This window comes from Schistocerca serialis, chromosome 1 (assembly GCF_023864345.2).
Source record: "Schistocerca serialis cubense isolate TAMUIC-IGC-003099 chromosome 1, iqSchSeri2.2, whole genome shotgun sequence".
NCBI classification, from domain to species: Eukaryota; Metazoa; Arthropoda; class Insecta; order Orthoptera; family Acrididae; genus Schistocerca; species Schistocerca serialis.
In genome coordinates this window covers 760763211-760782801 of record NC_064638.1, presented here as the reverse complement: position 1 = coordinate 760782801, position 19591 = coordinate 760763211, and the positions used below count along the sequence as shown (strand labels likewise).

General features: G+C 39.1%; 1 protein-coding gene across 8 annotated transcripts in view; it reads right to left on the bottom strand.

Moving 5' to 3' along the window:
- LOC126482314 (cation-independent mannose-6-phosphate receptor) overlaps positions 1–19591 on the bottom strand; it is a 768212-nt gene that overhangs the window by 566961 nt on the left and 181660 nt on the right. For all 8 annotated transcript variants that reach the window (XM_050106419.1, XM_050106409.1, XM_050106382.1 and 5 more), the window contains exon 12: positions 9975–10134. In XM_050106419.1, the coding sequence (XP_049962376.1) occupies positions 9975–10134 (160 nt within the window). The remainder of the gene's footprint in view (positions 1–9974; positions 10135–19591) is intronic.

Sequence of the window (19591 nt, the reverse complement as noted above, 5' to 3'; positions counted from 1 at the left end):
AGGTGTGGGCTTCGTATCTATCTTGGCCACAATAATGCGTTCATTATGCTGTTTGTAGTAGCTTACCCGTATTCCTATTTTCCTATTCATTATTAAACCTACTCCTGCATTACTCTTATTTGACTTTGTGTTTATAACCCTGTAGTCACCTGACCAGAAGTCTTGTTCCTCCTGCCACCGAACTTCACTAATTCCCACTATATCTAACTTTAACCTATCCATTTTCCTTTTTAAATTTTCTAACCTACCTGCCCGATTAAGGGATCTGACATTCCACGCTCCGATCCGTAGAATGCCTGTTTTCTTTCTCCTGGTAACGACATCCTTTTGAGTAGTCCTCGCCCGGAGATCCGAATGGGGGACTATTTTACCTCCGGAATATTTTACCCAAGAGGACGCCATCATCATTTAATCATACAGTAAAGCTGCATGCCCTCGGGAAAAATTACGGCTCTAGTTTCCCCTTGCTTTCAGCCGTTCGCAGTACCAGCACAGCAAGGCAGTTTTGGTTATTGTTACAAGGCCAGATCAGTCAATCATCCAGACTGTTGCCCTTGCAACTACTGAAAAGGCTGCTGCCCCTCTTCAGGAACCACACGTTTGTCTGGCCTCTCAACAGATCAATAAGAACGAAATAATAGACTGCATATGATAGAAGATGCTCTCAACGAGAGTTTAGCGAAAATTTTTCTCTGTATGAAAATCTTTGCAGACACCTCTTTAGTACATTACATTCTGCACAGAAATCAGAGTCATCTTAGATTTAAAAATCTAGTCAGATGCTGTGCTTCATTTCTGGCTGTATCACTATTCAGCATAAGAATAATACGAATATAAACATGACACGATATGTATATTCTTCCGCGTTTGCTGTTGTCTCACTCTAGTTTCGCAGTGTATTAGGCAGACAGGATTTAAATGAGATAGCAGCGAACATGAAAGAATACGTGGCATAATGTTTACATTCATAAAAGTTCATATTAGCAACCATCTCTTGTCACAGGTAGGAAAAAATTCAGAACATAGAGTTGGCCATATTGACATACATCCCAAACAGTCTTGCCAGTCGGATTTTCGTAGGCCTAGTAGATTTTTAGTGATGACTTCAAATGCAGACTGTGTTGATGTCTTCAGTCCGTAGACTGGTTTGATGCAGCTCTCCCCTCTTTTCTATCCTGTGCAATGCAGAGTAGCAACACTTATAAAATAAGAATGAAAATAACTTAGACATTAAACGCTGAAATTTAAAACAAAATTTTATTAGGTTTGTAATACATCTTATACGAAATGTTTAAAATATAAGTCATGATTCTGAATCACTATCACTCTATTCTCTGTTGCTCATTTCTTCTTACAGAGCATCGTTCTCCGTACCATCTAGTGCATTGAATATCGAACATTTTTTAAATGCTTGTTACACACTCGGATTTGGAACACACTTCCATGCCTCATAAATCGATTGGCACACTTGCGACAAACTTACGCGTTTTACATGTCCTGTTGGTGTCAGTTGTCTGTCGGTTTTCGAAAGCTTGTCTGTGTACATGTGTTTAAGCTTGTCCTTCAATGGTTTAATCAAAAAGACATCAAGTGGTTGCAGAACTGACGTCATCCCTCCTGGAATTATTTCCAAGTTCGTTTTGCTTTCCTCTAATTTTCGTTTTACTGCAGGTGTTGTATGGCCTGCGTACGCATCTAATACCAACAGACTGCATAAACCAAACATTGCGCCAGGACGATTCCACACACGCCTAATCCATTCCAGCACCATGTCCTCTGAAAACCACCCAGTTTTGTTTGCTCGTATAATTACAGTTTTTGGAAACACTTCCGATTTCGGTAAAGTCATTCGCTTGAAAACTATGAATGGGGATAATTTATGTCCATCTCCTGTGCAAGCAAGCATAACGGACATCCACTATTTTTCACCCCCTGATGTAAGAACACTTATGTCTTTCTTTCCTTTGGCGTCAACCATATAATTTGACGGCATATCAGAATATACGTGAGTTTGGTCAGCATTTCCTATCTGACCAAGAAGGTATTGCTTTTCTGTGCGTTGCCTAATTATGAAGCACTGAAATTTCACAAGTTTTTCCTTCATAATTTTTCGGGAGCTTCTGTGCAACTGAAGTTCGCTCCGAATTGAAAAACCCCAGCGCTTCATAAACAGATCAATCCAGCTACGACTAGCCTTAAAATTTTCGATTTTTTGCTCTCTAGCAATTTCATGTGCCTTAATTTTTAAAATTTCAGGATTTACAGGCTGGAATTTCTGTCTCTGTTCCTTAACAAATTCATTAAAATCACTTCTAGTGCATGCTATCAGCCACACTTTGGCCCACTAAATGCTTTCCTGTTACTTGAACATTCAAATAATTTCTGTCTCTGCAGTCGCCATCGCCTGACGTTGCTCTCATCAGTTCCGTATTGCAGACCTGCACCACAATTAGAACTTTGTTCCGCAAAAGAAATAACTCCCCTCTTGTATTTGGCACTATAATGAAAGCGCTTCATTCTGGTTCACTAACACCAACAAGCACTTCACAAAATTCCACGAAGCAATAGGTGCCGCTACGTGTAATCTTAATGAGCCCCAGCCTTCGTGCAACAATCCTAAAGCCTTGTGCATTGTTGGTATTTTTGTGTAAAGAAATTTATTTTTGTTGCTAAAACTATTTGAAAGGCTGCTACATTGGAAGATGACCAATACGGAATTTCTATTTACTTCGATGGAAACTCAGGGCAGAGAAAAAGTTCATCTTCTACCTCTTTCTTTTCTTTTCAATTTATTTAGACGCAGAGGTTTTGGTGCCAGTTTTATCTTTCTGCCTGCAAAGCATGCCTGTGCAGCGCTACATATATTCGATGGCAGAAGTTAGTTGTGGTGGCACCTACCAACATTTTTCAGAACTTCTGCTTACTTTGCACTCGGTTCTAAGCCACAGGCGGTTTTTTGGATTACAAAAGCCAGAAAAAAAGTGCGGCTTAGATCTGAGTAAATACGGTAACTACAAGGGACCAGTGCTTTTAGGAATGGAAAAAGGACACGTAACATTATATTCAGATGTAAGATTTAATTGTGCACATCTGTTTAGCATTGTGTGTTTTGTGTAATACGATTTCCTTCTCTGTTTAATGTCTGCCATCACTGGAGCTATACAATGATCATAATATTACCTGGCTCTACCTCTACTAATCTAACTCTGCCTTTAATCAGACTAGCTATGTGGCTCTTGTATAAAAAGGGGTATTGTAAGTGATGCTGAAGCTCACCCGAAGAAGCCATTGCAATGCCACAACCAAAAGTTCACTACCATGGATAAAAACTACCTGACAAACACAGGAACATTTATATCCATGAACACTGTGTTTAGCTGCAAGATTTAATTGTGTATTTATTTCACTTTGTGTAATTCATTGAAAATATGTTGATTTGTGGACAGGCCATAAAGATGGTCATAATATTGATAGATTTTTCTATATACTACATGATGACACTAAACTACATAAATGAAATGCTGTGCTTATTAATTAGGATAGGCTTTTGTGTTTATCTCCCCAACTTGGGAAAGACATGTCATCACAGATTTATTTAGCATTTAGACTCTAAGGGTTGTTTTAACATCCCTGCATCTGTTCACCATTTTTAACTCCTCGTTAGTAGGTGCAATAAGTACTTTTATCAAATGAGTAAACTGTAAATGGTTTTGTTGTTACATAGCTTCACTTGCACGGGCTTGCCAAGGACAGCTCATTCTAATCACGATAGGTTTTACAGACTACCTATATCACAAAAAAAGAGTAGCAGACCTAGCAGATCTATGGCTGAGGTTTTTATAGTCATGTTCCTCTGCATCCTCGATATTCAATCAGGGGTATGTCAAATATGTACATAACACACAGTTACCAAGCTTGTATACAACTTTGGCAGTAAATTTATCAAGACATGGCTGAGTTAGATATCTGATACTACACAACTGTTATTTCATTAAGGGCACGTATTTCATCTTAATGTTAATACCTGCTGACACTGTTACAGAAGAGAATCTTAGATTACAATGCCCTCAGGATACTTAAACAATTTTTTCAATGGATTTAGTATTTTATTGTTCCATTTTGATACTCAGTCTAGTAAGAAGAAACATTTATTTCACCTATTAAATGTAGATCATACGGGTTACATCTATTGAATTCTGTGTGCAAAGCTAGACTTAAATTTTAATTGTGATGCTGACGAGAATGTAAGGTCTTTCACATTCCTCCTTTCACCCCATGTGATACAACTTACCTGTACTTGAACTTAAGGCTCTCACAATCAGTGGGAAACATTTGTTTCTAAATTATACCCCTGTTCACTCTTATTGTGTAACGCACCATGATGGCTCCCTCTAATGTCACCAGGGAGTGTTGTACCATCAATTCCTGAGGCACACACCACCAAGCAAGTGACACCACAACCTCCCCCCCCCCCCCCCCAACTCCTACGCCCAATCACCAATGCACTGTCCCACCACCATTGTACCACTTCAACATCATACCTCACCGCACCACCCCGCTGCCCTACTGGTCTTCTAGGCAAGCCACGTCGTTTCAAACCCCCTGAAGCTTTTCATAACTAAGATCTTATGAAATATCCCAATATTGTAAACATATGCTCCTCAGTACAATATATTTACAATTATTCAACACTCACCCTCCTCTAGCCTGTAATACACATATTAGAGCAATCCACCTTCCCAAGGGAGTGCCAGATGATCTTTTGCAATCTCTTAAAGTTTCCACTCCTGCAGAAGAAGTAACAAAAGTGCACTCACCAACCTGCCTGAAGGGTTTTAGGAGTATTTTATTGAAAACTCTGTGGTGGAAAATTCTTTCCCTCTCCAGCTAAGAGTTGTTGTCTGACTGAGGGACTGCTCCCATGGCTTCTGCTCCATAACTGGCGTATGTTTCAGGGCAAAGACAGTTTGCATTGTTGAGGACTGCTGATGGGGAATGGCTTGTGAACATCGTCTTCAGGCTTCGGACCAATAGAAAGTGTTGGAGAATGGTCATAGTGGGGTACAATAGACGTGAGCAGAGCAGCAGGCCCAGAACCGACACTCTCTGTGCAACCGCATAACACACCTCACTCCTGAGCCACTCCATAACTTAGCCATGATGAGTCCTCCAATAAGTTGTTAGCATGCCCGCCATCCCCAGGTATGCCCTTTGTACGCCGAGTGCTGAATAGTAGTGTGCTTCCACCTAAATCATTGCCAATTATTCGCTAAAAATACCCTGTAGGATGCCCACTCCTTTGCTTTCTCTCGACTCCTGCACATGACGAAACTCAAAAAGTTCTAATCTGTGAGCAGCTCCTCTCCACAGCTTCCAAAACTCCAAAGATTTTAAGGGTACAAAGAGACTAAAGTGCTAACAACAACATCACATGGATTACAAAATCACTCCAGCCTGTGCACTACTGATTACGTGAAACACAATTCTTTAGAAGAATCTTAAGGCCAACTTACTTTGAATCTTCTTTGGCCCCTTTCATAATTATCAAGGTTGCCACAGGTTTCCCAAAGTGAAAATCCCTGATTTCCAGATAAGTTTTAGCATTTGACCCCGACAAATTTTGAGATCTCAAGGCTAAGTAAAGACATAAGTTGACAAAAAAATGTACAGACTTCTGTAATCCTCCCTTGTGTGAGCAAAAATCTTAAGTACTAATATTAACACCTTTTGTAATGAACTATTTTTAGATGGAGAAGGCAAGCCAAATGGTGTATGTGTTTCATTAAGACAACTATGGTTATTTATTTCAATAAAACAAAACACATTTGGCGACAAAAATACAATCTTGAAAAAAGTGTACAACGCAGGGAAGAACTGTGTAAACCAACACTATAGGTGACCACCAATAAAATGTTGGTTCTACTATGTTCGTTATTGTCGGTTTTTAGTCACTGTGTTATGTCTATTATTTTATGTCTATTATTTTTCTTCTGAGAAATATATGAGTACATTGCGTACAAACTGCCAGTGACTGCCACAATTTTCTTCTTCTTATCATCCATACTTTCTAATACATAAATTATTTTCAAGGTGCCAAAATGTACTAGAATAAATAAAATGTCTATAAAACGCAGCACTGTACAATGTACTTGCAGTCAGACAGTCGCAATTCCTGAAATCCATCGTCAGTAGCCTCTTGCATGACAAGGAGCACCGCAGTGTTCAGTCCTTGGATAAACTATGAAAATACGCCGCATTATGCCACACACAAACAGACCCGGCCTGCAGGCAGATCAGTGACATTAGATCTGATGGGCAGGGCTTGCACATTAGTGGGAAATGATGGGCATCAGATCGACAGGCCCAATCCATTAGAGATACCTGCAGAAATGGCCTGCAGTTTTGGCTCTTTGTGGAAGTCCACCTGTGTGGCCAGCTATTCACGTGTCAGACACCGTGCTGATGTAATGAGACCACATTGATCATTCCATGCAACAGATAACTTGCACAAATACTCTGAAAATCAATACTAATGAGGTAGCAACTCACCAAAAAGATGATCGCTGAGCTGCAGAGGCGCTCATAGAAAAGACACTCACACTCTCACAACTAAACTTTCAGCCATAGCCTTTGTCAGAAAGTGAGAGCAATATACACATTCACACAGTCACTCACGCATAACTCATGCACATATGACCACCGTTTCTGGCCACTGCATCAACAATCTCTGAGAATCCGATCCAAACAAACCACTTCTCATGTCTCCCTGCATCTCATCGGCAGCTCCTAGGCTAGTGGCAAGAAGTGGTGGAAGCGCTGACTGCAAGGTGAGGGAATGGTAGGAAGGGGAGCAGCAGTAAGAATGAGGAAGTAGGGAAGCAGTGCACGTACTCAGCTGCGTCCAGCCAACGACAATGCATGACATCACGGTAAACATACCATTTCATTTACTGAGACAAAAAATGAGATTTTTTGAGTATCCTACCCCCCTCCCGGGGTGCACTCAGCCTCGTGATGCCAATTGAGGAGCTACTCGACCAAATAGTAGCGGCTCCGGTCAAAGAAATCCATCATAACGACCGGGAGAGCGGTGTGCTGACCACATGCCCCTCCTATCCGCATCCTCAGCTGAGGATGATACGGCGGTCGGATGGTCCCGATGGGCCACCTGTGGCCTGCAGACGGACCGGAGTGCTACCCCCCTCCACTCCCCTCCCAATGTCCCTTTATGTTTTAAATTCCCTGATTTCCAGAACTTGTGGCAACCCTGATTATGATTTCTGTATCTCCGTTTATTTTTCGAAGTAGCATTATAATTATCCACCTCTCTTACCACTGCAAATTTCTTTTCCATAAACCCCCCCCCCCCCAATCCTCTCCTTTAATTTATTCTGCTCAATGATATCCCTTTGCAAGTAGAAACATTTGTCTATTTTGAAGATACGCAACTTGCTGGTGTAGGGCACCAATTTGTTTACATTATTTTGATATATTCATTGTTAACCAATAGCTTTTAAGAATACGCAATGCAGCAAAAAATTCGATGGAGTATGAAAGAATGGAAGCAATAAATTAGAACACCCACCTTAACAAACCACATATTACTTTGACGGTGACAGCAACACAACAATAAAAAGAAAGCTTCACTTAATAAATCAATCTTGAGCTTTAGGGAACAAAAAGCGTCTTGTTGCATCAACAGTGGAAATAAAAGAAATATGACAGGAAGATGGCAACATTCTGGTGCAGGTAGCAAGTGAATCCCTTTTGACAACACTTAAAACTTTTGTTTCATCCCCGTATATCTTTACACTGAATGGCAAACATGGTTGCAATGAAATTTTGGCAGGGAGCTTCATAGGGCGTGGCAGAAATGGCCTTTAAGAAGGAACTGAGTGCAGAAATATGAGAGATGTGAAGAGATATTCCCCCTCAAGTAGATGCCTAGCTGGTGTGATTGTTTCCCTAGTGCAAGCAACTCCTTCTAAAGACAACTTTACATCACATTTACAATCTGAACAGCAATATATAACCAAAAAATTCCAAAACACCATAGCATGCAGTCAGAGCATCCTCTCCCTTATATTATCCATCCTTTTATTATTATTTATCTAAAAGCAAAGATGATGTGACTTACCAAATGAAAGTGCTGGCAGGTCGACACACACACAAACAAACACAAACATACACACAAAATTCAAGCTTTCGCAACAAACTGTTGCCTCATCAGGAAAGAGGAAACGAGAGGGAAAGATGAAAGGATGTGGGTTTTAAGGGAGAGGGTAAGGAGTCATTCCAATCCTGGGAGCGGAAAGACTTACCTTAGGGGGAAAAAAGGACGGGTATACACTCGCACACACACACATATCCATCCACACATATTCAGACACAAGCAGACACTCCCTTAAAACCCACATCCTTTCATCTTTCCCTCTCCTTTCCTCTTTCCTGATGAGGCAACAGTTTGTTGCGAAAGCTTGAATTTTGTGTGTATGTTTGTGTTTATTTGTGTGTGTGTCTGTCGACCTGCCAGCACTTTCACTTGGTAAGTCACATCATCTTTGCTTTTAGATATATTTTTCCTACGTGGAATGTTTCCCTCTATTATAACCATATCTTTTATTATTATATAATTTTAACAATGTGCAGTTATATTTATGGTATCCATTACAGATAAAATTTAGTGATTAGGTAGTAAACAATGCAAGATCATAAAACCTTCCTAGTATCAGATGAAATGAAATGAAGAGTAAATGTAAAAATAATATATTACATGTATTTGTAAAATTTAAGGTCAACGTGCCAAGCTATGAAAAACTGTAAATATTAAGTATATCATTTCACCATAAGAATTTAGGTAACTATATTAAGTTTTATATCAAATGCTCAGCACTCCAGCACACATCTGACAATATCTTTTTTATTTTATAGTAGCCCCGTGGCTCAAGAGCTGTAAATTTCATGAAATTTACAGTGACTAGCATCACAAATGAATAGTGGCTAGGATGGGAGCAGTGGAAGTTGCAAGCAATGGGAAGAGAGTGCACAGTAATGATATAGGCTAGGGCAGAGAGTGGGAATTCCATTTTACATCTGAGACACAGCAAAGACAGAGCTTGAATTTGGAATAAGATGAGCGAGAGTCTCGTTTTGGGTTTTTGCATCTAGGTCAAGGTACAGTGAAGACATGTCAAACTTAGTTTTTCTGGGTGGCAACCAGCCACATGTGAGCACAATTATAATACTTATAAATTCCAGGAGTGAAGTAGAGTTATGTACTTAGTAAAATACAGCTACACTGACGATAAGACCAGCAATGAACTTCTGCCATAAATTGTACTAAGATACTAGCTGAACCATCGCTTACCTTTTGCAATTACTGATTGAGTGCAAACTTCACCCTTGGTTGTTCAGTAATACTTATTCAAAATCATTCCAACTATAATTTGATACTTTTATGTAGTTCAGATTCTACGCATCAAGGGATTCTTCGAAATGCACTGGTGTATGATCATATCCACACAAATAAACTTTTTTTCCCTTCTATCCAACCTTTTCTTTATCTTTCTATTATTTCTTGTTTTTTCAGTTCCTTGCAACTACCTCCATCCCTCCTCTCTCACACCACTTTCTGGTCATTATATTGTTGAATAACTTTGTAATTTTAGTAAATACTCTTTCCTTTCCCCTGTTTTTATTTAACACTTTACACACTACACCTTCCCTGTCAGAAGAGATCTTCATCATCCATTCTTTCCAATGGAGTATCTAGTTTATGTCTGCATGCCTTGCCTTTTTCCTCATCAGTATTTTATTGAAGACAAGACGTAGCCTTCAGCTAATATAATTTATTTGTGTTATACGAGTTTCACTCAGTTTTTGCTATCACTGAATATGGCCTTTTTCATTCATCTTGGTATCAAAATATCTCTCTGACATAATGTAGATCACGAAATATTAGAAGCACTACATACCAGTTCATATGGGTTGCAGTAAAATGTTATTGTGGTGGAATAATGGCCCACATCACTCTTTGGATCACGGCACATAGCTCCATTAGAATACTGCAAAGTCAAGACACCATTTTCGAATGAGGGACCTAATGAGTCAGTGACGTCTCCTAAATTCCTGAAACTATAAATACATAATGTTTAACAAGATGGCTTAAGTCTTGCACACACAATGAATGTATGAGTTTATACACTAAAATTCAATTTACATAATTAAGAATCCATCAACAGACTTCTAGTTGGGCACCACAGCCAAGATAAGTTTAAAAGAAAGACATTATTCCACTAGCCTGTATTTTAAAATAGTACTTACTAAGAATTACTGGTTTCTAGTGTTGGTCATTCACAATTGCATAACTGATGTGGACACATCATCCCTGTCAAACAGATATATGTCATGTACTGGTGTTCTTAGCAAGGTCATCAATGTGTGCATCTGGTATGCAGGTGAGAATGAGTGATGCTTGAAGCTAGCAGAGTTTAATGAAGTACTATTTTAAATATAGCCTCGTGGAACAATGTCTTCCTTGAAACAAGAGTCCTTCACTTTCATGATTAACAAATAACACAAGCATACAAAGAAGGTATCACTCTTTTGAAGGTATGCAACATAGTTTAAATATCTAATACTAATACTAAAACTGAATTAATATGGTATGGGATGAAAATATGAAATCAATAGTAGCAAAGGCAAATGAAATGCTTATATTTGTTACAGCAATTCTGAGGAATGTGCAACATTATGTTGAGGAAATGTATACATCCTAATCTAGATAACTGTGACAGTGTTTCTCAGAATCAATTTGCAAGGCAGCGAACATCAAAGGAATTCATGTAAACACTTCTAGATGTTGGTTCACATGGCCATTCTCCACAGCAAGCACAGAGCTACTTGTTTTGTAAATAAAAAATTCCTTCTCTTGCTGCACTGAATTTTATTTCTCCAAGAAGTGTTTTGCCTTTTTTCAGCTTAAGACATCATCAGTGGGATCTAGAATGATACAGTTTTGTTTTGATATGTGTTATTTATAGATTATAAAACACTTCACATCTCTTTTGTATGTAAATAAGTGATTACTTATGGTTCTTCATGTGTATCATTCTAGATCACACTGACGATTCCTTAAAGTGAAAAAGGCAAAATGCGTATGGGAGGAATAAAATACAGTTCAGCAAGAGATGGCATTTTTCATTTACAAAACAAATAACACTTCCAGGTGCAGTAACACATAGCTATGTGTACATGGAAGTGTAATAGTGTTTTCAGGAAACACAACTCCCAGAAAAAAAGATCTGCTCAAGAAACTTTATGTAAATTTAAAGAACCAGTATTCATGGCAGGCTGTGCAACAATTCTGCTGCATCCATCATACTTCTGTGTAAAGACAATGAGAGTAAGATAAGAGAGGAATGCAGCCAGTCATTTTTTCCACACATCATTTGCAAATGGAAGAGGTCAACGGGTAGCCACTGCTGATGAAAAGTGTCCTCCATTATGTGCCATACAGTAATAATTTTGTAGGTAAGGCTCTTATGAAACAAAACATCTTTCTTGTTATGACCTCTACTGCAATAAGTCGTGCCATTTAACAAAACAAATCCATGGCAAATTGCGCAGTTCTTCTTTGAATCTTTTTCCAATTTTTCCAATAATACATTATTTTTTAGAGTCTCAGCCCAACAAAGAATTGGATGAATGAGGGTTCTGTAAATAACCTCTATCATGTGTGAATTACACTTCCTTAGGATTATTCCAATAATTGATCATCAGAAGTTTACAGACAAAATAAAAACAAAAATTTTCATAAATGAATGAGCTGCATTTTAATATGGAAGAGAGATCTTCTACACAGTGTTCTTGACATGTACAGACGCTAACAGGGTCACTCAGCAAGAACCAAGGTCCGGTTGTTGTGATGTGGTCTGTGGTCGCTTAGCATGACAAGCATTATATGGCATAGGAAAATCACTGCTTCTCTCAGTCTTCGTGGTCAAGGGTTGGGGGCTTGCATCTCCTGAGTCAACCAAATCCCATTTCAGTTGCTTTAATTGGTGGATATTATCCTACTGGCATTTCTTATTTCACCAATGTCCTGTGTAGAAATAAATGGTGAGCACCTTGTCTTGCCTGTGGTTAAGTGCTGGATGCAGTTCTCCAAGATTCCTGTCCTTTCACTGAGCCCCTGTCACTAAAAATTGTTTTGGGTCCTCATCTATAGCGTGAAGTGGCTTTTGCTAGTAGCTATTATTTTGATATGTGGATCAGCAGGCCTGATAATCAGAAATTCCGGAGTTACTCTTAATAAAGTTGTAAAAGGGCTCATGTTTTGCCGAATTCTAGTTCCTTTGTTACTTGATTAAGCATAAATAACGATTTTTTAAAAATTCTGTGTGTGTTTTCATCTGAATGCTTACATGTCAAAACTGTTTTAAAAGCATTTATATCTACAACTGACTGTCAGTTTAAGAACATTTGTGGTTTTAATGGTCAGTTTTTCTTGCTCCTAGTTACTATGTCAAGGTCAGCAACCTGCGAGTGATCTGTACTTATTTCTGTTATACAATTTTAATGTATATTTTACATGTATTTTAGATTCTGAGCTGAATCAAGTAACTGTTTGATGTGTAAGCTGAGATCAAGCTAGTCATCTTATGTTGGCTAATGCATTCATTTTCAGGTCTTTGTAATTCTGTTTCAAAACTATTAAACAAATGCATCTGTTTTCCAGCTCTTTTGTGAATTATCATTTTAGACATTCATTTTTTTACTCATTACACAAGTTAAAAGATTGTTTTGAGCTGAATGTTGTCCTTAATTTTTTTTTTTCAAATTGTGGTTGTTCTACAATATTATTCAAAGTAATTGTTAACAGTCTTTTGAGTGGCTCTGGGGCAAGACGTTAAATGTTTGTGAGATTTAAGAATTCAGATCTGCTTAAAATTGAAAAATAAAATAAAAGTATAAAATTTTTGTGTTATATGCACCCAGCAGCTTATCACATCTAGATCCAGGCTCCCTACTACCCATGTCTTACAGGGAACCCCTCAAGTGCGAGGTTGCATAAAGCATGTTTACAGCATTCAACGCCCCATATACTGTGTACCATGCAACAACAATATTGGTTGCTAACAGCAACAGTGAGTGGGCCTGGAAGTATCCAATGGTGAGTGCAGCACGAGGCTACGGAGCGTAGTTGAACTACTTAGTCGATGAGTAACTCACAACATTGCTACAGTGTTAGTGGTGTTGATACGAAGCAAAGCAATGGTAACGATAAACAAAGCAAACATTGCATTATATCTACAACAGTTGTCAAATTTGAAATTTTGTCGGAAAGGAAGCCAAGGAATCAAGCATACTGAAAAAGAAGTGGCAGATGAAATATTAGCATTTCTGCAAGATAGATCAGTGGAATATATGGTGTCGTATACGTTCGTCTGTGCTGATAATGTACATGAAGAGTACAATGAGGACGATACATGCTTAATAAGAAAAAGTGATACTGAAACAGGTGTCGAGCCATGTAGCTCATAATCTTTGTTGGACAGGGTGTCACAAATTCCAGAAACACAGTAAAGGACCATCATTGTACAAGGAGTGGGTATTAAACATAATTATATACATGGAAATCCTCCTTTCAAACAAAGCTTCAACTTGACAATGCACAGAAAACAGCAGAATCGGTTCAAAAATTTGTAGGCAAGATAAACAAACCCATCCCATCTACGAGTAATGAATGTGTTTTCAACTCTAACCAATCAGGATCTTAAGAGGAATTGCATATGAACGGAACCCTGGAAATTAGTGGTACCAAGAGAGTTTTATTAAGATCAACTATCATCAATGCCTTAACACATTCGTATACAATTATACCAGCTGTTGATCTTGATGGTAAATTGGTTGGAAAGTAAGTTAGTTATTGTGCTGCGAGAAGTTGGACATTCTCTGCCCCCTATGAGTCTTTCTCGTGGTCATGATCTCGCAAGAGCAGTAGGGAATATTTATGTCAGAGCAAGCAAGAGTGGGGAAAATGGCTACAAGAAAGCTATAATGATGGTTTGAGCAATGCTTTTAGCCAATAGCTGGTCCAAATAACTTGCTTTTGCTTGATTCCTGGTCCGCATATAAAAATTGTACTCCTTTAGAGCAAACTGTCCCACCTGAAAAGTGTGTGCATCTGCAATTCATACCACTTGGAACCACTGTACAAATTCAGCCTCTTGGATGTTTGTTTTTTCTGTGCCTATAAAACATAATATCACACTATTTGCAGCTACACCATAATGGATAGCCAGTTTCACAATAAGCTCCACAACAGACTGTTTTGAATTTGGTTGCATGTCATCATATTCCATCGGTTCTCATCATCCCGTTAAGCCAACATGATTCTATGTACATTCCTTAAGAGTGGATACCTAATTGAACTTGTTGCATGGTTTGTGATTGTACGAAGTTTGCTGCGAAACTTTGTGATCACTGTGGCACACCATTTTTCATTTGGTGTTCATGGAGCAACTTAATGGTTTGTTTTGAACTTGTCTTGAATGACAATTCCTATTTTGTAAAATATGATACATACATTCCATAGAAGGTTGATTGCTGCAGTCCCCAGACAATCATTTTCTGTCGCTCTCCTGATGCACATGGTGTGTATCAGCAGCTATAATTTTTTGTCATAATTGTTAACACAAAATTTTCAAATGAGCTTTACTAAATAGTAAACTTGCAATCTCAGACTCAAGGGGTCCTTGTTAGTAGTTTACTGCATAAAGAGATAATCTATGTTATCTTGTGTCCTTTCCTCTTTATCTATGAAGTCCCAAATGTTCACGCCTGAAGTTTCCTGTTGCTCAATTATGCATTATGTACAATTAGAAAATTGAATAATATTTTCCCGAAACTTACCACACTACATTGCTTCTGAATGTCTGAGAAAAATATAATGAGTTACATTTGCAAAGAAGGTGTCATACCTATCACATTATCAGTTCAATTACTCTATGTGCAAGTATCTTGTTTACTAGACAATGGGGTGGAGTTGTATCTAAGGCTTTCTCATGCCAGCAAACAAACAACCATTTTTTAATCCTTTATCTACTGTCTTTTGGATGTCATGACCGAACAGAGCAAGTTGACTTTCACACTACCAGTGCTTGCACATATTTCTACAAAGGAGTTGTTTGGTCACCTGAAAAGACATCATACATAATCAAAATACATGTTCTGAAATTCTGCAAGAAATCAGCTTTACTGATATAGGTCTCTCATTTCATGTATGAGTCTTGCAATGCTTCCTATAGACTGGAATGACCAGCACCTTTTTCCAGTCATGTGGATGCTCCACAGTTCCATCAATCTCCACTGAAGTGATGCTAGAAGTGAAGTCAGTTTCTTCAGATATTCAGTATTGCCACAAGGTAATCACAATCAAGTTCAAATCCAAAAGCAGGGTCATAAATGAAGAATAACACTTACCACTGAAAGCACACCTATTACGGACACCAACAAACAGACAGAACACAATTACCTCCTAAGCAGAGAACGCTGCTGTAAACGTAGAATATCCCACAACAGACAAACATTACAAACATAAGAAATGTAAGTGTGTTCCAGGAATGTTGAGTACTAAATGACAAGCATTTGCTGCTGATCATATTTGTACTGGAGACCGACAGCACACCAGCAAGTGCCGCGAACCACTACTCCATACTGCCTGCACCACGCCTCACAGCATTGCCTCCTCTTCCAGAGAAACAGCAACCTGCTCTTTCAGAAGTTCTCACAGAAGCCCATTATAGCATCCCAGATCTAGATCTTGCCAGTTTTCCTCTGTATGGCAGTGCCGTATAATTCTCAAATTCAAGTTATGTTGTCACATCAAGCAGGCCTCAGTTTCCCTGAATGAGAAGCCCCCATTATCAATCTGCATCTCAGGACAGATATAGGATTTCATACGGAGAGATGGTAAATGTCCCTGCGCTTTATTCTTCTTGATGACGAGTCATAATTTTGACCTTGTAAGCAACATTCAATAAGCAACAAAGGATATGATATGGAAGGCATTATCATTTTAGTAACATTTCCGATAGGGTCAGTTTCCACATGGGAATAAAAATTGATACTAAGTCTCCCGAGCTGTATTTTACTCTCTGATGCTTGGTATTATTGTGCTCTCTGTCCTCCTCCTCAGCCTCTAGGGTCCACATGTGAGCTAACTATCTTGTTTCTTCAGTCCAGGGTTGTAACACAATGTGAAATTACCAGAGATACTAGTCTCAACTGGAAAACTTTTCACTGGTCAAATATCATCAAATGGGCTGCTCCGTGCTTCAAAATAATACTTTCCTTAAGGAACTTCGTTGTTTAACAGGCATGATCCTGTCTACAGTCTTCACAAATCCCAGGTGATCGGATTAAATATAGTTGACTGTAGATGTGCTGGGATGGTGAGCAACCAATTCTGTCCAACTGGATCATAGTTCCTCTAATACAATGTAATTTTTGTTAATTGGAATTCTCGTTTGGTCATTTTATCCTTCTTCAGTGCTGTATCTTCCTGCTATTGAACAGCAATATCATTTAATGCTCAAATTACTTAGTTTTCATCCACACTGGTACGTTCCATCAAAGTACTGCTTGAAAGGAATCAACATCCTTCTGCGTGTAGTATGGGAATCAAAATCCTTCTGCGTGTTGTACGTCACCGTTATGTGATACTCCTCAAGTCTTGGTGCCCATCTCGCCAGCTGACCCTGTAGAGCATTCAGCTTAGTCAGCCAACATAGAGTATGGTGGTCTGTGATAACAGTAAATGGTTTACCAAATAAATAAGGCCAGAACTTGTTGATGAACTGCAAGACAAACTTTCTCAGCTGTAAAGTAGTTCATCTAGAACTTTGAGAGTACTGTGGAAGCATCAACTATTGTGGAAGCACCAGCTATCACCTTTCCCAATTTGGACTAGAACTGCTTCTGTTCCATAACTGCTAGAGTGAGCGTGAAGTTTGTCTTCACATTCTTGTCATACAATGATAGAACATGAGATGATGTTAGTACCTACATAAGGAGGAGGAAAGATCTTTCTTGCACCTTGTTCCAAGAAAATTTAGTACCTCCCTACAGTAATTCTTTCAAGGAATATGCCTTGGTTTATAATTCATGTAAGCATCACCACTAGGTGAAGAAGGCTTTCACATTACAAACGTACTGGGGAATCAAAATCTGTGACTGCTCTTATTTTCTCCGTATCGGGACAACTCCATCGCCATTTTATTTGCTGGGCAATGAAGAGGCACTTATTCAAATTCAGGCAGAGGTCTGAAGTCTGAACCCACTTTAACGGGGCAGTCAGGAAGCTTAGATGTTCTACAAATATCTCTGAAGAAATGTGAAGAACTGTGGTAACCTTTAGTCTGTAAATGTACATTGGGCCATTCTATCTCAACATTGTGGTTGACCTCGTCCGTCTGGGTACACTGCAGTACACGATGCCTCTGTCATTTCTAAATTTTTTTTTAAGGAGATAAGAGTTCAGAACACATGCAGTTTATCATCACTGAGGCAGTGTGAAGCCAGCAGCCAGTGTAGAACCATGAGTGACTGTAGGAAAAGGCACATGCTGAGGGACATGGTTTAACTACTACATCATAAATTACAGCCCGGTGACCAACTGCTAAAACAGCTCTGAGCAACTGCTCTCACAGCAGTAGTGATGGAATCTCCAGAATGCTGTTCCAAGTCGAAATATTCAAACTGATGAACACAATCAGTTAAGGGAATCGAGAGCATTCTTAATCACAAACCACCAAGATCTTAATATGATTAGCAATAGGATACAATAATAAAGTTGAAGACCAATCAGAAAGCCAGGAAACTGGTTATCTCTTAAGAGGCCATCCTGTGTTATGAAGGCAGTCTTTTCTCACTCAGTTTTGCTGACCTTTATTTGCCAGTGGCCTTTTTAAATGTCCACAGTTTGGAAAAACTTTGCTTCTTTCAGCCACTTTAGGGTGCCGACAACAGGCAGCAATAGGGAGACACCTTTTTTTGTGATTTGGTTCAGTAATCAATAGTCGACACAGGAAAGCCATGTATCATGAACCTTTTTCCCAGGGCACACAGGACAGGTTGAAGGACACTCTGAAGGTTCAACGACAGCATCTCACAGCACTTCCGAATTATGCATCAATCACCTGGTAACACGTTATACAAGCACTGATCCCCAGTGTTGATACGCAGTTTCACCATGGGCCACTTGGTCTGCCTTTTCTCAACTTCACATATTCAAAAATACGTCCATAATGGCTACCACTTGCCAACATTATTCCTTGTCATACCAGATCCTATTGGCAGTTCATTAGTAGCTCCCTCCACTGTGCTGTCTGCACCGGCAGTGGAGCATGATTCTTGGTCAATGGCACTGAGATACCCATCCTGGGCTGGTACAGCTGTTCCTACAAACATATCTTTAGGGATGAGTTGTGGCTACTAGCGACAATTAGTGATACAAAGTTCTCCTTGACCACCTCGAATGCTGATGATTATCGCTGATATGTTTTCTTTTATGAGTATCTTTTTGCAATCAACAAAAGCTTCACAGCTACACTGAGAACCTAGACTGATGACAGGAACATGTCTCATTGATAACAGTGGCATGAGAAGTTCTTCAACGGCAAACAAACATACATACATAGCAATCTTCGTTCCGTGTGCATGTTGGGATAGCCACGTCTGTCTGAACTCAGATCTTCCAATCTAAGATTCTTCTACATCTACATACATACTCCACAACACAGTGCATGGTGGTGGTACCCTACACCACTGCTAGTTATTTCCTTTCCCGTTCTATTCACAAATAAAGCGACTAAAAAACAACTGTCTATATGCCTCCATACGAGCCCTAATTTCTCGTATCTTCATCATCCTTATGAGAAATGTCTGTTGGCACCAGTAGAATCGTTCTGCAGACAGCTCCATAAGCAGGTTCTCTAAATTTTTCAATAGTGTTTCTCAAAAAGAGCACTGAGTTCAAGAAGCATCTCCGCAATACTTGCCAACTGTTCAAACCTACCAGTAACAAATTTAGCAGTATCCCTCTGAACTGCTTCATTGTCTTTCTTTAAACCTAACTGGTGCGGAACCCCAACACTCTAGCAATACTCAAAATGGGTGTCACACTACTGTCTCGTATGTGGTCTCCTTTACCTATGAACCACATTTTCCTAAAATTCTTCCAATAAACTAAAGTTGACCACTCGCCTTCCCTACTATGCGTGACAATCCTTACATGTTTGTTCCATTTCATATCACTTTATAGTGTTAACACTTAGATGTTTAATCAATGTGACTGTGTCGAGTAGTGCACTACTAATGCTGTATTTAAACATTACACATTTGTTTTTCCTACTTATCTGTGTTAACTTACATTTTTCTACATTTAGAGCTATCTGCTATTCATTACACCAAATACAAATTCTGTTTAAGTCATCTTGTATCTTCTTACAATCCCTCAACAATGACACCATCCCGTACACCACAGCATCATCAGAAAAAGCTGCAGATTGCTGCTCACTCCGTCCAC